General features: G+C 38.6%; 1 protein-coding gene across 1 annotated transcript in view; it reads left to right on the top strand.

The window, feature by feature from the left end:
- Positions 1-18,782, top strand: part of INTS4 (integrator complex subunit 4) — a 121,640-nt gene that overhangs the window by 71,248 nt on the left and 31,610 nt on the right. The window contains exons 11-14 of the mRNA XM_059069508.2: positions 1,510-1,715; positions 12,023-12,165; positions 14,756-14,871; positions 17,084-17,217. Coding sequence (XP_058925491.1) covers positions 1,510-1,715; positions 12,023-12,165; positions 14,756-14,871; positions 17,084-17,217 — 599 coding nt within the window. The remainder of the gene's footprint in view (positions 1-1,509; positions 1,716-12,022; positions 12,166-14,755; positions 14,872-17,083; positions 17,218-18,782) is intronic.

The following is an 18,782-nucleotide window of genomic DNA, read 5'->3' on the forward strand; positions in this document are numbered from 1 at the left end:
AGGAGACTGTTATATATTTTCAACATTCCAAAAAGTCCAGTAGAAATTGTTAATTTATCTACCTGTAGCCAGGCTGTGCATGCAAAGGAAAAAACCAAGCTTCTTTGCTTCTGCCTGGAATTGCATCTGGTCAGGTCATACTGATTATCTCATGTTGATCTGAAGTTTCTCTGTGATTCCCTTGATACACTTGCAAGAGTTACACATGAGTCAATGCAATGTAATGGATAAAGCCCTAAGAAGCAGGGTTAGCAGTTAAAACATTTGGGTCCATCTCTGGCTTGCTTTGTAATTATTAGCAATTTCCTGTTTAAATTACATTGTTGTGATGTAGAGCAAATCCTTCCCTTCTGATGAAAAAGAGGAATTTATAAGTAAATTCAGAAAAATCTGAGTCATCTCCCTTTTATGTAGTAACTCTGCTTTTAAGGTGTCTATAAAACCTCTCTTATACAAAAACCAAAGTATATTGGAGAGTTTTAACCACAATTTGAGTGTTTTTCTTTTCTTTTTTGAAACTGTTCATTTTATTGTGGGAACTACTGGAACAAAACAAGAATGTATGGAAGTCTTGTGACCATGGTCTATAGCTTTCTCATCTCTATATCCCAACACTCAGCACAGGGCCTGGTATATAGTACACGTTCAGGCGACAATGTTAGTGAAAGAATGAAGGGCTTCCTGGATTCAGTGGCTTTACTGTTACATGTTCTGAGCATGTAAAGATGTAGAGGACATGCCTCTGTTTTCAAGGTGCTTACAAGATCTGTACCTAAATTGTAGCTAATATTTATTGAGCTTTTAACATATGCCAGGCAGTGTGCTATGTGCTTTACCTACACTATGTCGTTTACTCCTCCTAACTACTCTGTAAGGAAATGGGTATTATTTCCATTTAACAGGTGAGAAAATTAATACTACGAAGTTAATTTACTTATTCAAGATCACCATCCAAGTTAGTGGATGGATTACTTTTCACAATTCACTGTGAGGCCTCTATCATTCCAGAGCATGTACCCTTAACCACTATATGATACTAGTCTATTAGTATTAGCAGACCTGGATACTAGTCTATTAGAATTACCAGACCTGGGTACTAGTCTTATCTCTGCTCTCATTCACTTTGAGGCAAGTTTATCCACTTTGCTGATTCTTATCTGTAGAATGAGAATAATGATATCGAGCCTGTTTTAATCTTAATAATGTTATTTTAAAAATGCTTTTTTAAAAAGTACTTTACTGTGGTTGGACTACTGAGATAATAAGACAACTGAGTTTTCAAGGAGTCAGGATCTAAACCTTAGTCCCTGTGGTACCAACATCCTTGTTCATAGGTCTATGTGAAGGTGGTAGCAGAATCTGCAGGCATGAAGGAGATCTCCCAGAGAGAGTTTATAAAGTGACAGGAGTAGAGAGGGAAATACAAACCTGAATGAGAAGGAATCCTTCTTACATTTTTCCCATGGATCTTAACTTGATGTGTAGTTTTGTTTGTCCCTTTTTCTCTAGAGGTCCGCATTGCTGCTGTAGAGGCGCTCTGCATGCTGGCCCAATCTTCACCCTCTTTTGCTGAGAAGTGCCTTGATTTCCTGGTTGACATGTTTAATGATGAAATTGAGGAAGTACGTCTACAGTCCATACATACCATGAGAAAAATTTCTAACAATATCACCCTTCGAGAGGATCAGCTTGACACTGTCCTGGCTGTGTTAGAGGTGAGTTTGTTATGCATTTCTTCATCAATACCTACTGAGCACGACTTTTTTTTTTTTTTAAACCAGGCATTGATGATAAAATAATGTAGAGGCAGCACAGTTCTGCCTTCTCATCATACAACTCCTTCGTGGTGGAGGAGACTGACTATTAAACAGGAAATTAGAATAAAGCTTAGTATTGCTATGATCTGGGAAGGATAGGATGCTCTGGGATTGCAGAGTATCTAACCTGAATTGCCTGGGGTAAGGTAAGGTTGGGGAGATAGGGAAGAAAGAAGGAATGCTGTAGTGGATACTTGAAGGAGTAGGACTTAATGAGGCATTTCTTTCTTTTTTTTTTTTTAATGAAGTATAGCTGACTTACTATATTATATTAGATTCAGGTGTATGAAACATTTTCTTAGGAAGGAGTGGCACTGATAGTAGTAGTAGGGTGGAAGGATACCAAACAGAGAGAGCAGTGTCTAAGGATCCAGAAGTAAGAGTGGATGTGATATGTTCGAGGAATTCATTGTAATATAACAGAGTTGAGAGATAGAGGAGGGAAGGGAAGTGGCTATAGATAAGGCAGGAGCTAAATAATGAAGAATTCTTTTCAGCCTTGATTTGATTTAATTCTTCTAGTGAATCATAGACAGCAGGAAGGGATCTTAGGGATCAATTCATTCAACCTTGGAGTTTTCAGAAAAAAAGGTAATTTGTGGGCTTCCCTGGTGGCTCAGTGGTTGAGAATCCGCCTGCCAATGCAGGGGACACGGGTTCGTGCCCCGGTCCGGGAAGATCCCACATGCCGCGGAGTGGCTGGGCCCGTGAGCCATGGCCGCTGAGCCTGCGCGTCCAGAGCCTGTGCTTTGCAACGGGAGAGGCCACAACAGTGAGAGGCCCGCGTACCGCAAAAAAAAAAAAGGTAATTTGTCTGAGGTTGTACAGGTAATAAGTGTCTGTGCCAGGATACGAACACAGATTTGCCTCCCAGGCTGTACAACTCTTTGTGGTTCTTCAATTGTTTTTCTAAAGTGTCTGGATTTTATTTGCGAGCTCTGAAGTTTTTCATTTATTTATTTATTTATATGGCTGCATTGGGTCTTAGTTGCGGCTCATGGGATCTTCGTTGCAGCAAGCGGGATCTTTCATTGCAGCACGTGGGCTTTTCTCTAGTTGTGGCATGCAGGCTCCAGAGTGCACGGGCTCAGTAGTTGTGGTGCGTGGGCTTAGTTGCCCTATGGCATGTGGAATCTTAGTTCCCCGACCAGGGATCGAACCCCTGTCCCCTGCATTGGAAGGCGGATTCTTAACCACTGGACCACCAAGGAAGTCCCTGAAGTTTTTCAAAATATTAATAAATGAGAGTTGGGCTTTGGTTCCCCAGCCCCCTTTTTTAGATATTGTGAAAGGGATAGCAATTTGATGTTTACATATTAGCACTTGTTACAGATTTCTGCTACATACTTTAGAAAACAGGTTAGGTGCTTCGATTTTGAAGGTCTTTATCATTCTCTCAGTCGCTTAGCACTTCTCTTAAGATTTTTCCTGAATTATAAATCTTTATAATTTTTTCCCATGTATTTTTATTATTTTTTTAATTATTTTTTATTTTAAAATTTTTATTTATTTATTTATTTTTTGCGGTATGCGGGCCTCTCACTGTTGTGGCCTCTCCTGTTGCAGAGCGCAGGCTCCGGACGCGCAGGCTCAGCGGCCATGGCTCACGGGCCCAGCTGCTCCGTGGCATGTGGGATCTTCCCAGACCGGGGCATGAACCTGTGTCCTCTGCATCGCAGGTGGACTCTCAACCACTGCGCCACCAGGGAAGCCCTCACGTATTTTTTAAAATAAATTTATTTATTTATATTTTTGGCTGTGTTGGTTCTTCATTGCTGCGTGCAGGCTTTCTCTAGTTGCGTTGAGCAGGGGCTACTCTTAGATGCGGTGCATGGGCTTTTCATTGCAGTGGCTTCTTTTATTGTGGAGCACAGGCTCTAGGAGCATGGGCTCAGTAGTTGTGGCTCACAGGCTCTAGAGCACAGACTAAATAGTTGTGGCACATGGGCTTAGTTGCTCGCGGCACGTGGGATCTTCCAGGACCAGGGATCGAACCTGTGTCCCCTGCATTGGCAAGCGGATTCTTAACCACTGCGCCACCAGCTAAGTCCCTCGTATTTTTTCCTAGAAGATAAGTTGGCATTTTGTGTATTGTTCTCTATGGTTGGTCTCTATAGCCTAGCTCCTTCTTTCCTTTTTAGCTTTCGTTCCCATCATTCCTCACCTTGAACTTTATGCTGTAGTCACTCCGCTAATCATCCTGCTTTTCTTCACCATTTTGCCTTCATTGTAACTTATTCTCCTCTGCCTGCAAAACTGCCATTTTTCACGTAGCACACTTCTGCTTATTCCCAGGATCTACATTAGGTAATATATCTAGGAAGCCTTCCTTAACTAACTGTACTGCTGAGTGGGCTAAATAGCACTCATCTGTATTTTTGTAACACCCTGTTTATGCTACTGTAGCATTTATCACTAGGTGTTCTGTTTGTTTAATTCTTTATTCCACAAGACTGTGACCTTCTCAAGGCACCAGTCTTGATTTTTTTGTTCTTTAATTCACAGTGCTTTGTAGTGTTGGGCACAAGTAGATGCTCAGTAAACTAAGTACCTGAGCTATATCCCAAGCTATAATTTGACATACTTAATTGTTCATAGGGCCATGATAGGCTTATTTGTGAGCACTTTTGTATAAAACTCACAAAGAATTTGTTTAGGTCTAAACTCCTTGACTTGGAATTCTGTCCATGAGTTTTAGACTTATATAAACTCATTGTCTGTTCTTCTACCCTGCTGCTCACTGCTGTATATAGTTATTGTGCCACTGTACTTCACTGTGTTGAGAAATAGCTACCTGACCCTTCCATCCTTAATTTGTCTCTTTGCTCCTTCCTTCCTTCCTTCCTTCCTTCTCTCCTTCCTTCCTTCCTTTCCTTCCTTTACTTTTTTTTCTTTCTTTTCTGCCTTTCTTTTACATTGAGTTACTACCTGAATTCAACAAGTGCTGTCTATGTACTGGAGGTGTAGTGGTCAAAACAGATTCCCTGTTCTCATGGGGCATATATTCTAAAGACAGGTAGAGTAAACAAAGTGATTTCAGAGAGTGATAAGTCTTATACAGAAGGTAAATAGTGATGGAGGAATGGGAAGTTTCACTGTAAAGTTAGGGATTAGTAAAAGCCTTTCTATGGAGACAGTGTTTGTGCTGAGTCTTTTTTAAAAATTAATTAATTAATTAATTTTTGGCTGTGTTGAGTCTTCGTTGAAGTGCTCAGGCTTCTTGTTGAGGTGGCTTCTCTTGTAATGGAGCACAGGCTCTAGGCACGCGGGCTTCAGTAGTTGTGGCTCACGGGCTCTAGAGCGCAGGCTCAGTAGTTGTGGCACATGGGCTTAGTTGCTCCCCGGCATGTGGGGCTCAAACCCGTGTCCCCTGCATTGGCAGGCGGATTCTTTTTTTTTTTTTTTTTTTTTTTTGAGGTACGTGGGCCTCTCACTGTTGGGGCCTCTCCCGTTGAGGAGCACAAGCTCCAGACGCACAGGCTCAGCGGCCATGGCTCACGGGCCCAGCCGCTCCGCGGCACATGGGGTCCTCTCGGACCGGGGCACGAACCCACGTCCCCTGCATCGGCAGGAGGACTCAACGATTGCGCCACCAGGGAAGCCCCTGGCAGGCGGATTCTTAACCACTGCGCCACCAGGGAAGTCTCTGTGCTGAGTCCTTTTTTTTGGTTCTTGTTTACATGTTTAATCTTAATAAACAGATGAACTTGGCACACTGATCTTCAGGACACAAGGAGCAGGCAGCTGGGGCTATGGAACGCAAGTCCATCGGGACAGCTGGTCGACCCAGCAGCTGGGGCCTGTGCTGAGTCTTAAATGACAAAAGGAAGCCAGCCATGTGGAAGTTGGAGGAAGGACCTTCAGGAAGAGGCAATAGCTGGTAGAAAGGCTCTAAGGCATAGGTGAGCTTTGGTGTGTTTCCAGAACAGGGGTAAGAAGGCTGGTATAGGTGGAACATAGAAAGTAGAAAAGTGGTATGAGATGAGGTCTGAGAGGTGGGTAGGGCCAGGTAGAGTACCTTGGAGGCTGTTGTAAGATGTTTGGATTTTATTCTAAGTATTATGGGATACCATTGGAAATTTTATGCAGAAGGATAACATAACAATTTACCGCTTTCAGCATATCTCATTCTTGAAGTTTTCTTGAAGTTCATGTCAAATAAATTGACTTTTCCCTTCATTCTTTCATTTAAGGTATAATTATTGAGTACCAAGCCCGTGTGTCTCTTACTGTAGTTTTCACACTTTATCCATTTATGTCAGGTTTAGTATGTTTGTCTTATCTCCCTGAGGAGATTGTGAAGTCCTTAAGGAGAGTGACCATGTTGTACCCTTTACTGTATCCTTTCACGGTTTAATGTGGTGACTTGCCCATAGAGGATGCTTAGTAAACATTTCCTAAAACAAATCTACACAGGTTAATTGTATAACTGGGAAGTTCTTAAGAAACACACAAGTCAAAATTGTTTTCTTATTACTTGACAATTGTTTCTCCAGTACATCCATATAGCTGCCTCCTATCAGTGGTGGAGATTTTTTCATATGGGAAGCATTATATCTTATTTAAGTCTGCTACATACAGAGCCAGACAGATCCAAATCAACCTGTCACTTCTTCTCTTTGGTCCCTTTTTCCCCTTGTTTGTTTGTTTTTATTATTTATTGACCATCTGTTATGTGCCAGGCACTGTGCAAAGAGGGACACAATAGTGAGCAAAAGCCATGGCCCTGCTCTCATGGACCTTAGAATTTAGGTATGAGGTAGACAGACAAATAAGACACAAATGAAGTTGTAATATAAGTTGAAATAAGGAACTCATGACAGAAAGAAGTGAGGTCCCATGGGGGTATATCATAGAGGTACTTGGTCTTTAGGAGTTGAGGGGGTACAACAATCAGGAAAAGCTTCTGAACCTGAGCTCTAAAGGAGGAATAAGGTACTAACTTGGCAGGAAGAGTTGAGAGTGTGAGGTGTAAGGACATTTCAGGCAGAGGAGCAGTAAGTGTAGAAACTGTGGTGGGTGGAAACATGACACAGTTGAGGGACCGAAAGAGGGCTTGGCAGTAACAGAGCTAGTATGTGGTATGAGATTAGGCTGGAGGGGGTGGGTGGGATCAGCTCATGTACAGCCTTTAGAACAGCTAAAAGCTATTAAAGGATTTTAGCAGCCTTGCAATTTTGGACAAATTATTTAATCCTTCTGTTTCTTGGTTTTCTCATCTCTAAAGTGAGGATAATTTCACATATTTTTATGTTTCTTTTAAGAATTAAATGAGAGAATTCATGTAAAGTGCTTCATATGGTAGTAGTTCATAATATAGACATACCTCATTTTATTACGCTTTGAAGATGTTGCATTTTTTACAAATTGAAGGTTTATGGAAACCCTGCATGGAGCTAGTCTATCGGTCCTGTTTTTTTTTCTTTCCCCCTGCACCCCCAACCTATCGGTGCCATTTTTCCCACAGCTCACTTCATGTTTCTGTGTCACATTTTGGTAATTCTTTCAGTATTTCAAACTTTTTAATTATCATTGTATTTGTGATGGTGATCTGTGATCAGTGATCTTTGATGTTCCTATTGCAAAAAGATTATGACTTGCTGAGGCTCAGTTGATGGTTAGCATTTTTAACAATAAAGTATTTTTAAATTAAGGTATGTATATTGGTTGTTTAGATATAATTCTATCGCATACTTACTAGACTACAGTATAGTATAAGCATAACTTGTATATGTACTGGGAAACCAGAAAATTTCTGACCTGCTTTATTGTGATATTCGCTTTGTCGTGGTAGTCTGTAGCCAAACTTGCAGTATCTCTCAGGTATGCCTCAGAAAGTCATTGAAGAAACATTTACTGATTTTTTCCTGAGCCAGGTTCTGTACTAGGTTCTGAGGATGTTGAGATGGACAGTCCTCTTGCCTCTTAGTTGCTCAGTTTTATAGAGAAGACAGCAATATAAACCATAATTACAAGATCGTATCAAAAGTAAGGTAAGGGATGACATTCTCACCAGAAGGATAGCATATGACCACAGGTAGAGGCCGGGGATGGGGATGGGGTGTGAAATGGCACGACCTGGACAGGGAACATTGAGAAGTTCACATGTGGCTGTGAGGGAGAAGGGGTGGGAGGTGAAACAGGAGAGGTCTGTAGGGAACCAATTGTAAAGGGCCTGTGTGCTATGCTGAGGAGCCTCAGTGTTATCCTAGGGGTGGTGGGAAGCCAAATGAGGTTACTAAATGGGGGGATGACATGGTCAGATGTGTTTATTGAGAAGTGGGCCCCCCTAATTGTATAGGGTAAAGAAATGAAAGAATTGCAGGATAAAAGAAGGTGCCTGGAGAATAAAGAAGGCATGTCTCCAACTGAGCTTCAAGGAAGAGTCCTCTGATTCTTAGATTTTGTTATGTAGTTATGGATGTATCTTAATTTTTTTAGTTTGATTTCTTTCATGTATTAAGTAAAACTTAAAAGTATAAAACTTTTAGGAGAAATATTTGTGACCTTGTCTTAGACAAAGATTTCTCAGATATGACACCAGAAACTTAATCTATGAAAGAAATAACTAGATAAACTGGACTTATAAATAAAAAAAATTCTTCAAAGAGACACTTGTAAGAAATTTTAATGATAGCACAACAGTGTGAATATACTTAGTGCCATAGAACTGTACACTTAAAATGTACATTTACTTAAAATGGTAAATTTTATGTTATATATATTTGACCACAGTAAAGAGATAATGGGACCAAATCAAACACATATAATGGCTTTGATATGTAAACTGTACCAAAAAAGGGGAGAGGGGGAGATTTGCATACAGAAACGCCAGTAGAGGGAAGACAATGTGAAGACACAGAGAGAATGCCATCTACCAGGCCATGCAAGGAATCTAAGGTTACCACAAGCTAGAAGGGGGGTTGTGGAATAGATTCTGTGTCGCAGCCCTCAGAAGGAACCAACTCTGCTTATATCTTGATTTTGGACGTCAAGCCTCTAGAGCTCAGAAAATAAATTTCTGTTTTTCTAAGCCAAAAAAAAAATTTTTTTTTGAAAAGACATACCACAGATTGGGAGAAAATATTTGCAAAACACACATCTGATAAAGAATATATTAAAAATTCTCAGGGAATTTCCTGGCAGTCCAATGGTTGGGACTCCTCAATTTCACTGCCAAGGGCCTGGGTTTAATTCTTGGTGGGGGAACTAAGATCCCACAAGCCATGCAGCACAGCCAAAAAAAAAAAAGAAAAAGAAAAAGAATATATATTCAATAATAAGAAAGCACACCACCAATTAAAAAATGAGCAAAAGATTTGAACAGACACTTAAGCAAAGAAGATAGCAGTGGCAAATAATAAATAAGCATGTGAAAACATGCTTAACATCATTAGTCATTAGAGAAATGCAGATTAAAACAATAGTGAGGGGATTCCCCGGCGGTCCAGTGGTTAGGTCTCTGGACTTTCACTGCTGAGGGCCCGGGTTCAATCCCTGTTCAGGGAACTAAGATCCTGCAAGCTGTACCGTGTGGCCAAAAAACCAAAACAATAGTGAGAAATTACAACAACACATCTGTTAGAATGGGTCCAAACAAACAAACAAACAAAAGAAACCCTGACAATATCAAGTGCTGTGAAGATGGGGAACAACTGGCACTTTTCATATACTGCTGATGGAAATGTAAAATGGTAGAGCCATTTTGGAAACTACTATGACAGCTTCTTATAAAATTAAATATACACTTAACATATGACCCCACAGTCCTGCTCTGCAGTATTTACTAAAGAAAATGGAAAGCTCATGTTCACACAAAGACCTGTATGCAAATGTTTATTGCAGCTTTATTTATAATAGTCCCAAACTGGAAACAACACAAAATCCTTCAGTTGGTGAATGGATAAATGAACTATGGTACATCTATACAATGGATTACTACTCAGTAATAAAAAGGAATAGCTGCTGATACACCTAACAACATGGATGAATCTCAAATGCATTATGCTAAGTGAAAGTAGCCAGACACAAGAAGCAGCATACTCTGTGATTTCATTTATATGACATTTTGGAAAAGACAAAACTGTAGCAGAAAATTCATCAGTGGTTGCCAGAGGCTGGGGGTGAGGGATAGACTACAGAGGGACACAAGGGAAGTGTTTGGGTGATGCAAGTGTTTTATATCTTGATTGTCATGGTGGTTACATAACTATATGCATTTGTTAAACTCATGGAAGTGTACACTTTAAGGATGAATTTTGCAGAATGTAAATTATACGTCAGTAAACCTGACTTTTTTTTTTTTTTGGCCAAGCCATGTAGCTTGTGGGATCTTAATTCTCTGACCAGGGATTGAACGCAGGCCCTCGGCAGTGAGAGTGTGGAGTCCTAACCACCGGACTGCCAGGGAATTCTCAAACCTGACTTTTAAAAAAATGCTTTGGAGATGCCATTTCCCTCTAAAATGAATCAAAATTCCAAAGAGAAATGGCTGATTCCAAGTGTGGTGTAGGAAACGTAACAAGATGACCTTGTACTGTCTTTGTCATACAGAAAGCAAACATTAGCTATCAAAGACCTCTAGGCTTATATCAAAAGACCCAGGAGATAACTTAAATAGACTCACACTGGCCAAAGGTGAAACATATCATTAAGGATTACAATGGCAAATATGTTGAAACCCATGATTTTATAATAATTCAGAAACAAAACACTGCATTAGTCACCTTTAGAAGATGCTTAGTAATCAACTCATTATTTTAAAAACTGGTAAATTAAGGAATCAAGCATTTATCCTTCCTTTTCCTATACAGATGGAACTTCAAAGACAACCAGCTAGTTGATAAGGGGAAGTTTCTCTTTGTAGAAGTATTCCAGTTGATGAATGAAGAAGAATGATAGAATTTATATATCATTGTTTCACAACTTTAATGAATTACTAGATCTAGGCAGTGATCTTCAGTGGTTACTAATATCACAAAAAGAAAAATATAGTTCCTGAGGGAGGTACACAGTACTACCTGTGAAGTGGTCTTGTAAAAACATTGAACCTGAATGTGATTAAGCCTCTAAATCAAACTACCGTCTCAGGATATACAGGGGAGAAATTGCAAGGGGGAAAAAAAGTGAGATGTAAAGAGATTTTACGTATTAAAAGATACTTAAGGGACATATTACCCAATTGCAATGTGCGGTCATTCTTGGAGCTTGATGAGAATAAATAAAAACTTTTGAGTCAGGGAAATTTTATTATGGAGTGGATATTTGCTATTAAAGAATTATTAAAATTTTAGGCATGATGTTGGTTTTGTGGGGTTTTTTTTAAAAATCATTTTTAAAAAGAGGTATTATGGAAATACCAACAAAATGCTATGATTTCTCTGATTGGCTTCAAAATAATCTGGGAGGAGTGGGTAAAGGTATAGATGAAGCAAGATTGGCTTGAGTTAATGGTTGAAACTGGGGAATTATCTCTACTCTTACATATGTTTCAAATTGTCTATATTAAAAAGTTTTAAAGAACTGGCAAAAAATGCTATGGAGATATCAAATAAGAGTAAAACTGATATGTTTTCATTTACATTAGCATTAAGAAGTTGTTGGTGAGCTTTTCTAATCATTTTAGTGAGGTTGAGCAGAAAGTGTTAGGGAGGGAAGAGGCCACTCTCTGACATCATCTGGTACCTACTCTCTTTTTGTTTACTCTGCTGTAGCCACACTGCTATTTTTCAACATGCTTTCACCTCATGGCCTTTATGTTTGCTGTTCCCTTTGATTATGCCACGTAAAATACCTCTCCTATCCTAGCACTCTTAACCTTAACCTGCTTTATAGTTTCTCATATCTGACCTATATATTTAGTTATTCATTTTTGTCTTTTCACTAGAAGGAAACTCCTGAAAGCAGGGATTAAATTTTAATTACTGCAGTATCCCTAGCACTTGGTACATAGTAGGTGCTGATATATGTTGACTGTTTAATAAGTGTTCAATAAGTGTTGAGTGTACACATTAATGAATGAACAAATGAATGAATTCTTCAAATATCATTTCAAATTTTTCCTCCTCTGTGAACACTAGCCCCTCCCCTTTCTGAAAATTGAGAAGTTCTTTACCCTGTACTCCCACTTTAACTTGCATACTCCTCCATAATAGCTAATCCATAGTGACTGCTATTATTATTATTACCTTTTTTTTTTTTTTAAGGATTCATCCAGAGATATTAGAGAGGCTCTTCATGAACTCTTATGTTGCACTAATGTTTCAACCAAAGAAGGGATTCATCTTGCATTGGTGGAGCTGCTGAAAAATTTAGCCAAGTACCCTACTGACAGGGACTCCATATGGAAGTAAGGATTTTTTTTGCTCATTTGTTCGCTGAGTCTGATAATATGGTAAATGTATAATGTTGACATTATTTAGTGGATCATCATAGATTGGGGTATGGCCTTCAATTTTGTCTTCAATTTAGAAACCTGGTTCAACATAACTATACTCTCAAGAGTCTGGTTCCTAAATTGAATATCACATTTTAGGTTATTCATTTGTCCATCCATCCACCTAGCAAATATTATGCGCCTGCTATGTGCTTACTATGTGCCAAGCCCTGTGGTAAGTTTTGGAGGTACAGAGATGAGAGTTGATTAGATTTCCTTTTCCTCTTATATAGTGTTAGTCACTCTTTGTCCGTTTCCATCATTGTAGAGATTAGAGAGAGGGTGAGTATTTGGTCTTCAGATGGAAAATCACAATCATATTTTCCCCTGATTACCTCTAGCTTTACTGGTTAGAGTCAAGCTTAACACTTCATGAATTGCTGTTTGAGGAGCTACTTGAATACATTTAATATAAAATGTGCGTTGTTGTACTCCACATATTTCAATGAGCTTATGTGATGAGATCACTGCAAATATGTCATTTATTTTCAAAAAAAATTTTTATTAAGAGTCGAAAAACTGTGGGTCAAATCAGGTGCTTGGAAGACATACTAAGAACTAAAAATGCCAAGGAATTTTGCTCTAGGTAACATTTTCGATACCTGGTTTTCTGTTTTGCCATTTCTTCATGTTTGTTCAGTCCAATTCAGCTCAATTCATTGTACATTTATTGATTGTCTTCAAGGAGCATTCGGTCATTTGGGATGTGGGGATACAGTGTCCCCTGAGGCACAGTGAGTAAATGGGCTGAGAGAGGTCAGAAAACTATTGAATTAAATTCTTTAAGACAGAACTGGAGAAAAGTGTACTTTCCTAACAGTATCAAGTGTTTTAAATGTGATACCTTTCATACCCCATATAGCCATCAGTTTGTTCATGGGTTTTGTTTTCTCTCTTTTGCTGATCTTCTTATTCTCCAGTCCTTGGTGAAGTCCCATGTTCTTTGTGCAACTTTCTCCGATCATAGTGATCCCTTCTACCTTTGACAAGTAGAAAGCAGGGTATCATTCATTTGATAGTTCATTACCTTATAGTGTTAGTCATCTTTGCCTCAGATTATAAACTCAGTGAGAACATTAAATTAAGGTTTATATTTATTTTCAATTCAATACAACTTCTACACCAGAACTTAATTAAAAATAACAAAAAAGCATAAATACCATCACACATGTAGTTCTTTGTAACTTATAAAGGGCCTTCATGTAGTCATAGTAGTTAACTCATAGCCAATTAATAATAGCTAACTAATAGTTAATTGAGTTCTTATTATATAATGGCAGATACCTTGCTAAGTACTTTTCATTTATTATCTCATTTAATCCTTATATCAACTGTATGAGGTAATTATATTTAATCTCATTTGTAGGTAAAAATATATCTGCTCAAGGCCACAGAGTTATTAAGTTTCCTGTTTCAGATCAGATCTCTTCTGATTCTAGAACTTCACCCAGGGTATCAGTTAGAATGCTTTTGTCTACAAGTAACAGAAAATCTGATTAAAAGTGGCTTAAACAGTAAGGTCTAATTTTTTTGCATAACAAGAAGTCAGAAAGTTGATTTCAGTATTGGTCATTCAACAGCTTAACAGGGCTAGTACTCTGGTTGACTTCTTTGCAGTTCTCTTGGCTTTCTCCTCATACTTGCAATATGGCTACCTCATAAGACAGTATCTTAAGACAGAAAGAAAAGGACATTCCCTCCATGCACTTCTCTTTTTTAAAAATTTTATTGAAGTATAGTTGCTTTACAATGTTGTGTTAATTTCTGCTGTACAGCAAAGTGATTCAGTTATACATATATGTATATTATTTTTCATTTTCTTTCCCATTATGGTTTATCACAGGATATTGAATATAGTTCCCTGTGCTGTACAGTAGGACCCTGTTTATCCATCCTATATATAATCGTTTGCATTTGCTAATCCCAAACTCCCAATACTTCCCTCCCCCACTCCCCTTCCCCCTTGGCAACCACAAATCTGTTCTCTGTATCTGTGAGTCTGTTTCTGTTTCATAGATATGTTCATTTGTATGCACTTCATTTGATTAGGAAAACCAGCAGACTTCCCCTCTTGTTCCATTGACCAGAACTGGTTACTTGACTATCTGCAAAACAGTCTGTAAAATGGGCTTGGGATTGCCATGATGAGTTTAGACCAGTTGTGGTTGAGCCCTTGGGCTAGGCCTACCTTCATTGAGCACTTTGCTACTTACCTGATACCTGAGTAAAATCAGGGTTCTCTTGGCAAGGAAGCTGGGGGATATGGTTGTTAGTTACATAACCTGTAGTAATATCTGTCATATCAGCTCTTCTATCTTCATAATAACCAAGCTTTTAGGTGAATTAACTTGAGTTCCGGAATAATTGAATGACTTACCTGAAGTCATAGAGGTAACAAAAGTAGATGGTTGAGAATTTGTAATTCTGAGTCAGGTTTTCTGATTCCAATTCCCAGTACTTTTTAAAAAAGAGGTTTGCTTGTTTCTCATTTTGCTTGTTTCAGATGCTTGAAGTTTCTGGGAAGTCGGCATCCAACGCTGGTGCTTCCCTTGGTGCCTGAGCTCCTGAGCACCCACCCGTTTTTTGACACAGCTGAACCAGACATGGATGATCCAGCTTGTATCCTCTGCTGATTGAACAGGGAATTTTGGCATCTTTTTCTGCAGTATAGCTTGGATGGTCTGAGGGTTTTGTTTTGTTTTGTTGTTATTTTTCTTTCTTTTTTCTTTTAGTTAAAAGTATATCCTGAGGGAGCCTAATGGTTATTTTCCTCAGCTTTTATTTTACATTCACAGTAATTCAACTTTGCCATTTAATACTAATACTAATTTTTTAACCATTTATTGAGCATCTGCTGTATTCCACATACTGTTTAAATGCTTCATACATTTTTATCACTGATCTGCAAGCAACACTGGAAGGAGGTATTATTCCCTGCTTACAGATGAGGAACTGAGGCTCAGAGAGGCTAAGTAACTCTCTAAGCAGCAAATCTGGGATTCAAAGCCAGACAGACATCTTTGGTTTTAAAGCCTGTGGACTTTTCCCTATGTCTTATTCCATGCTTAATTTGATCTGCAGCCTGAAGGAGGGGATGGGCTGAGCTAGGCTGCATAATTACTCTAGCTCTGATACAAGTTCAGGGGGGTTGTGATAGCTTTGGGCAGCATGCCATGCCGTCGGGTTGTTTTCCAGTAATGGGAATACATTTACATCAGTACATCCATACTCTCCCATGGTTCTTTTCACTCTATAGCACGTCCTTGGTGAGGTTTAGGAGGGTATTTATTGAGATACAGGGATCAGCCAAATAACTGGCTTTCGTGATGACCATTGTATTCTCTCTTAATTCTTTTTTTTTTATTTTCACAGGGCATTTGGAGAATTTTTAAAAAGATCTGTGTAATTGATTGCTAACCAATGCCTGACTCTGTGTTTACATCTTAAAAAGGCACATCCCTGACCTTACCTCTAAAGGTGCAATACTATGACTATTTGAAATTCAGCTCCTCAGAGAGAGACTTGTGGGCTCGGTGTTATAACAAATCACACAGGACATATTAAAGTGCCCTGGAATCTGAAGCCCCTTTCACATTAAAAAAAAATACTAAACATTTTTGGAAGCCTAATGTTAAGATATTTTTCTGGCTAGTTGGAGAATTGTGTTATTTAAGAAATATGTTTGGCTGTGAATAACAGAGATTGCCCCAAATGTATCTTAAATGTTAATTACAGTTTTTTTTCCCTCAGTGTAAAAGAAGTCTGGAGGTAAGCAGTCTGGTATAGTAGTTCCACATTATTCTTGGTGATCTAGGCTCCTTCTGTTTTTCTGTTCTGCCATTTTCAGTCATCCAAAATTATTGCTAGAGCTCCAGTCATCAGGTCCAGGTTCTAGGCAGGAAGTTAGAGGATATTTGGAATAAAATCAATATTCTAGTAGTAAGGAAAAAGGGAACAATGGATACTGGGTAGGCAAATAGTACACTCTGCCATAGAGATACATACAGAAGATTGGAAGTTATGTTTATCTTGTATTTTTAATTTCTGATTTTCCCTCTATTACAAAATTAATATACATAGAAAGAAAACTTTTAAAAGTAGAAAGAGGAAATTTCATATGTAACACCCAGAGTCTTACTAGCCAGTGTAATTGACTTAATATTTTGATGTGTTTCCTCCTCCCTTTCTAAAAGCTTGGGTTTGGGATTTTGCTGTCATTTTATTTTTTAACATTTTATTTCATCAACAAACATTTGATGATAGATAGCTGCTGTCATATTGTCTATACATTTTAGAGTCTGCTTTTTTCACTTATGACAAAATGCTTATGATACAATATTAAAAATCTTTTATAAAGATAATTTATAATGATTGTATAATACTCCATCAAGTAGATGAAACACAAGTTATTTAATCATTCTCCTGGTTTTGGACATTTAGGTTGTTACTAATTATTTGCTACTGTAAATGATTCTCTGCTATTTGATTTTGAGATGTGGAATTGCTCAACATTCATAAGACTCATATCTAATACCAAATTATTATTCCAAGGGATTGTGCCGGTATATACTTTAGTAGGCATTGTACCAGAAGTTCCTATTTGTTAGTATTCTCGGCAGCAGGCATTATTTTAAAAAATCTTTCTTTGGTAATTGGAGGGGAAATTGGGGTAATTTGGAGTGAGGTAATGTATCTCTTTGAATTTGCATTTCTTCGTTAGAAAATTGTAGTCATTTAACAGGAATTTGGGGGGTTAGAAGTAGAGGCACCAAATTCTGGCCAAGCTCAACCTTTTATACCTCCAAGTTTACTTAACCCACTTATTTATCAGACATTGCAGTTTTGGTTCTTATTTTCAATGCTGCTAAAACCTGTCCAACAATGCCTGCATTGTTCTCAGATCATACCTTTAGACACTATGCCTACCTCCGAGACAGTCTTTCTCATCTTGTTCCTGCCTTGAGGGTATGTTGAAAACATCTTTCATCCTTGTTTTTGATGTTTTGATTTTTAGTCCCATGTGGTTGTTAAGTAGCAGAAAGCAGACTGTATATTCTCTGAAAACACATTCATTAATTCTCTTTCTCTCTTGGGCTTTCTTCTATTGTTTTGTACTTTTCTCTGAATCTTTTTTTGTTTTTAAATAAATTTATTTATTTTTGGCTGCTTTAGGTCTTTGTTGCTGTGCGTGGGCTTTCTCTAGTTGCAGAGAGCAGGGGCTACTCTTCGTTGCGGTGCGCGGGCTTCTTATTGCGGTGGCTTCTTTTGTTGCAGAGCACAGGCTCTAGGCGCGCAGGCTTCAGTAGTTGTGGCACACGGGCTTAGTAGTTGTGGCTTGCAAGCTCTAGAGCACAGGCTCAGTAGTCGTGGCTCATGGGCTCTAGAGTGCAGGCTCAGTAGTCATGGCGCACGAGCTTAGTTCTTCTGCGGCATGTGGGATCCTCCTGGGCTTGAACCCGTGTCCCCTGCATTGGCAGGCAAATTCTTAACCACTGTGCCACCAGAGAAGTCCCTGCTCTGAATCTTTTAAGAAGATTCATTTTTTAAATGTCCCTGGGTCTGGGGGCAGGACAGGAATAAAGACGCAGATGTAGAGAATGGACTTGAGGACATGGGGAGGGGGAAGGGTAAGCTGGGACAAAGTGAGACAGTGTCATGGACATATATACACTACCAAATGTAAAATAAATAACTAGTGGGAAGCAGCCACATAGCACAGGGAGATCAGTTCGGTGCTTTGTGACCACCTAGAGGGGTGAGATAGGGAGGGTGGGAGGGAGATGCAAGAGGGAGGAGATAATGGGGATGTATGTATATGTATAGCTGATTCACTTTGTTATAAAGCAGAAACTAGCATATCATTGTAAAGCAATTATACTCCAATAAAGATGTTTAAAAAAAAAGTCCCTGAGTTACTGATTATGTTATATTAGGCAAGAAGAAGAAATCTGGAACAACATATTTTAAATCAAGGATAAGATTGTGTTATATCTTAATAATTACATAAAGCTATGATTCTCAGCAAGTTTTTTTTTTTTTGGTTGCGGGTCTTAGTTGCAGCAGGCAGGCTTCTTAGTTGCGGCATGCGTGTGGGATCTAGTTCCCTGACCAGGGATCGAACCCAGGGCCCCTGCATTGGGAGCACAGAGTGTTATCCACTGCGCCACCAGGGAACTCCCAAGTTTTATTTTTTGATAATAAACTCTTTATTATTTTTAAACTGAGAGATATAGAAAGAAAAAAATTTTAATGAACCATAAAATAATAATAGCAAACACTTACTGAATACTGTGTGCAGGCACTTTTCTAAGCTCTTTATTTGTATTTACTCATCCCTGCTTAAAAGTAACTCTAAATGACTTTATTTAGAATAATATATGTACATGGTTAGAAAATTTAAACTATATAGAAGATACAAAGTTAAAAGTAAAATCCTTTTTGCTCTCCCTTCCTCATCCCTTTATTGAAAGGTAGCCACTTTTAACAGTAAGAACAAAGATTATAATTATCATCATAAAAACATTTTTACA

Source organism: Kogia breviceps, chromosome 7, assembly GCF_026419965.1.
Source record: "Kogia breviceps isolate mKogBre1 chromosome 7, mKogBre1 haplotype 1, whole genome shotgun sequence".
NCBI classification, from domain to species: Eukaryota; Metazoa; Chordata; class Mammalia; order Artiodactyla; family Physeteridae; genus Kogia; species Kogia breviceps.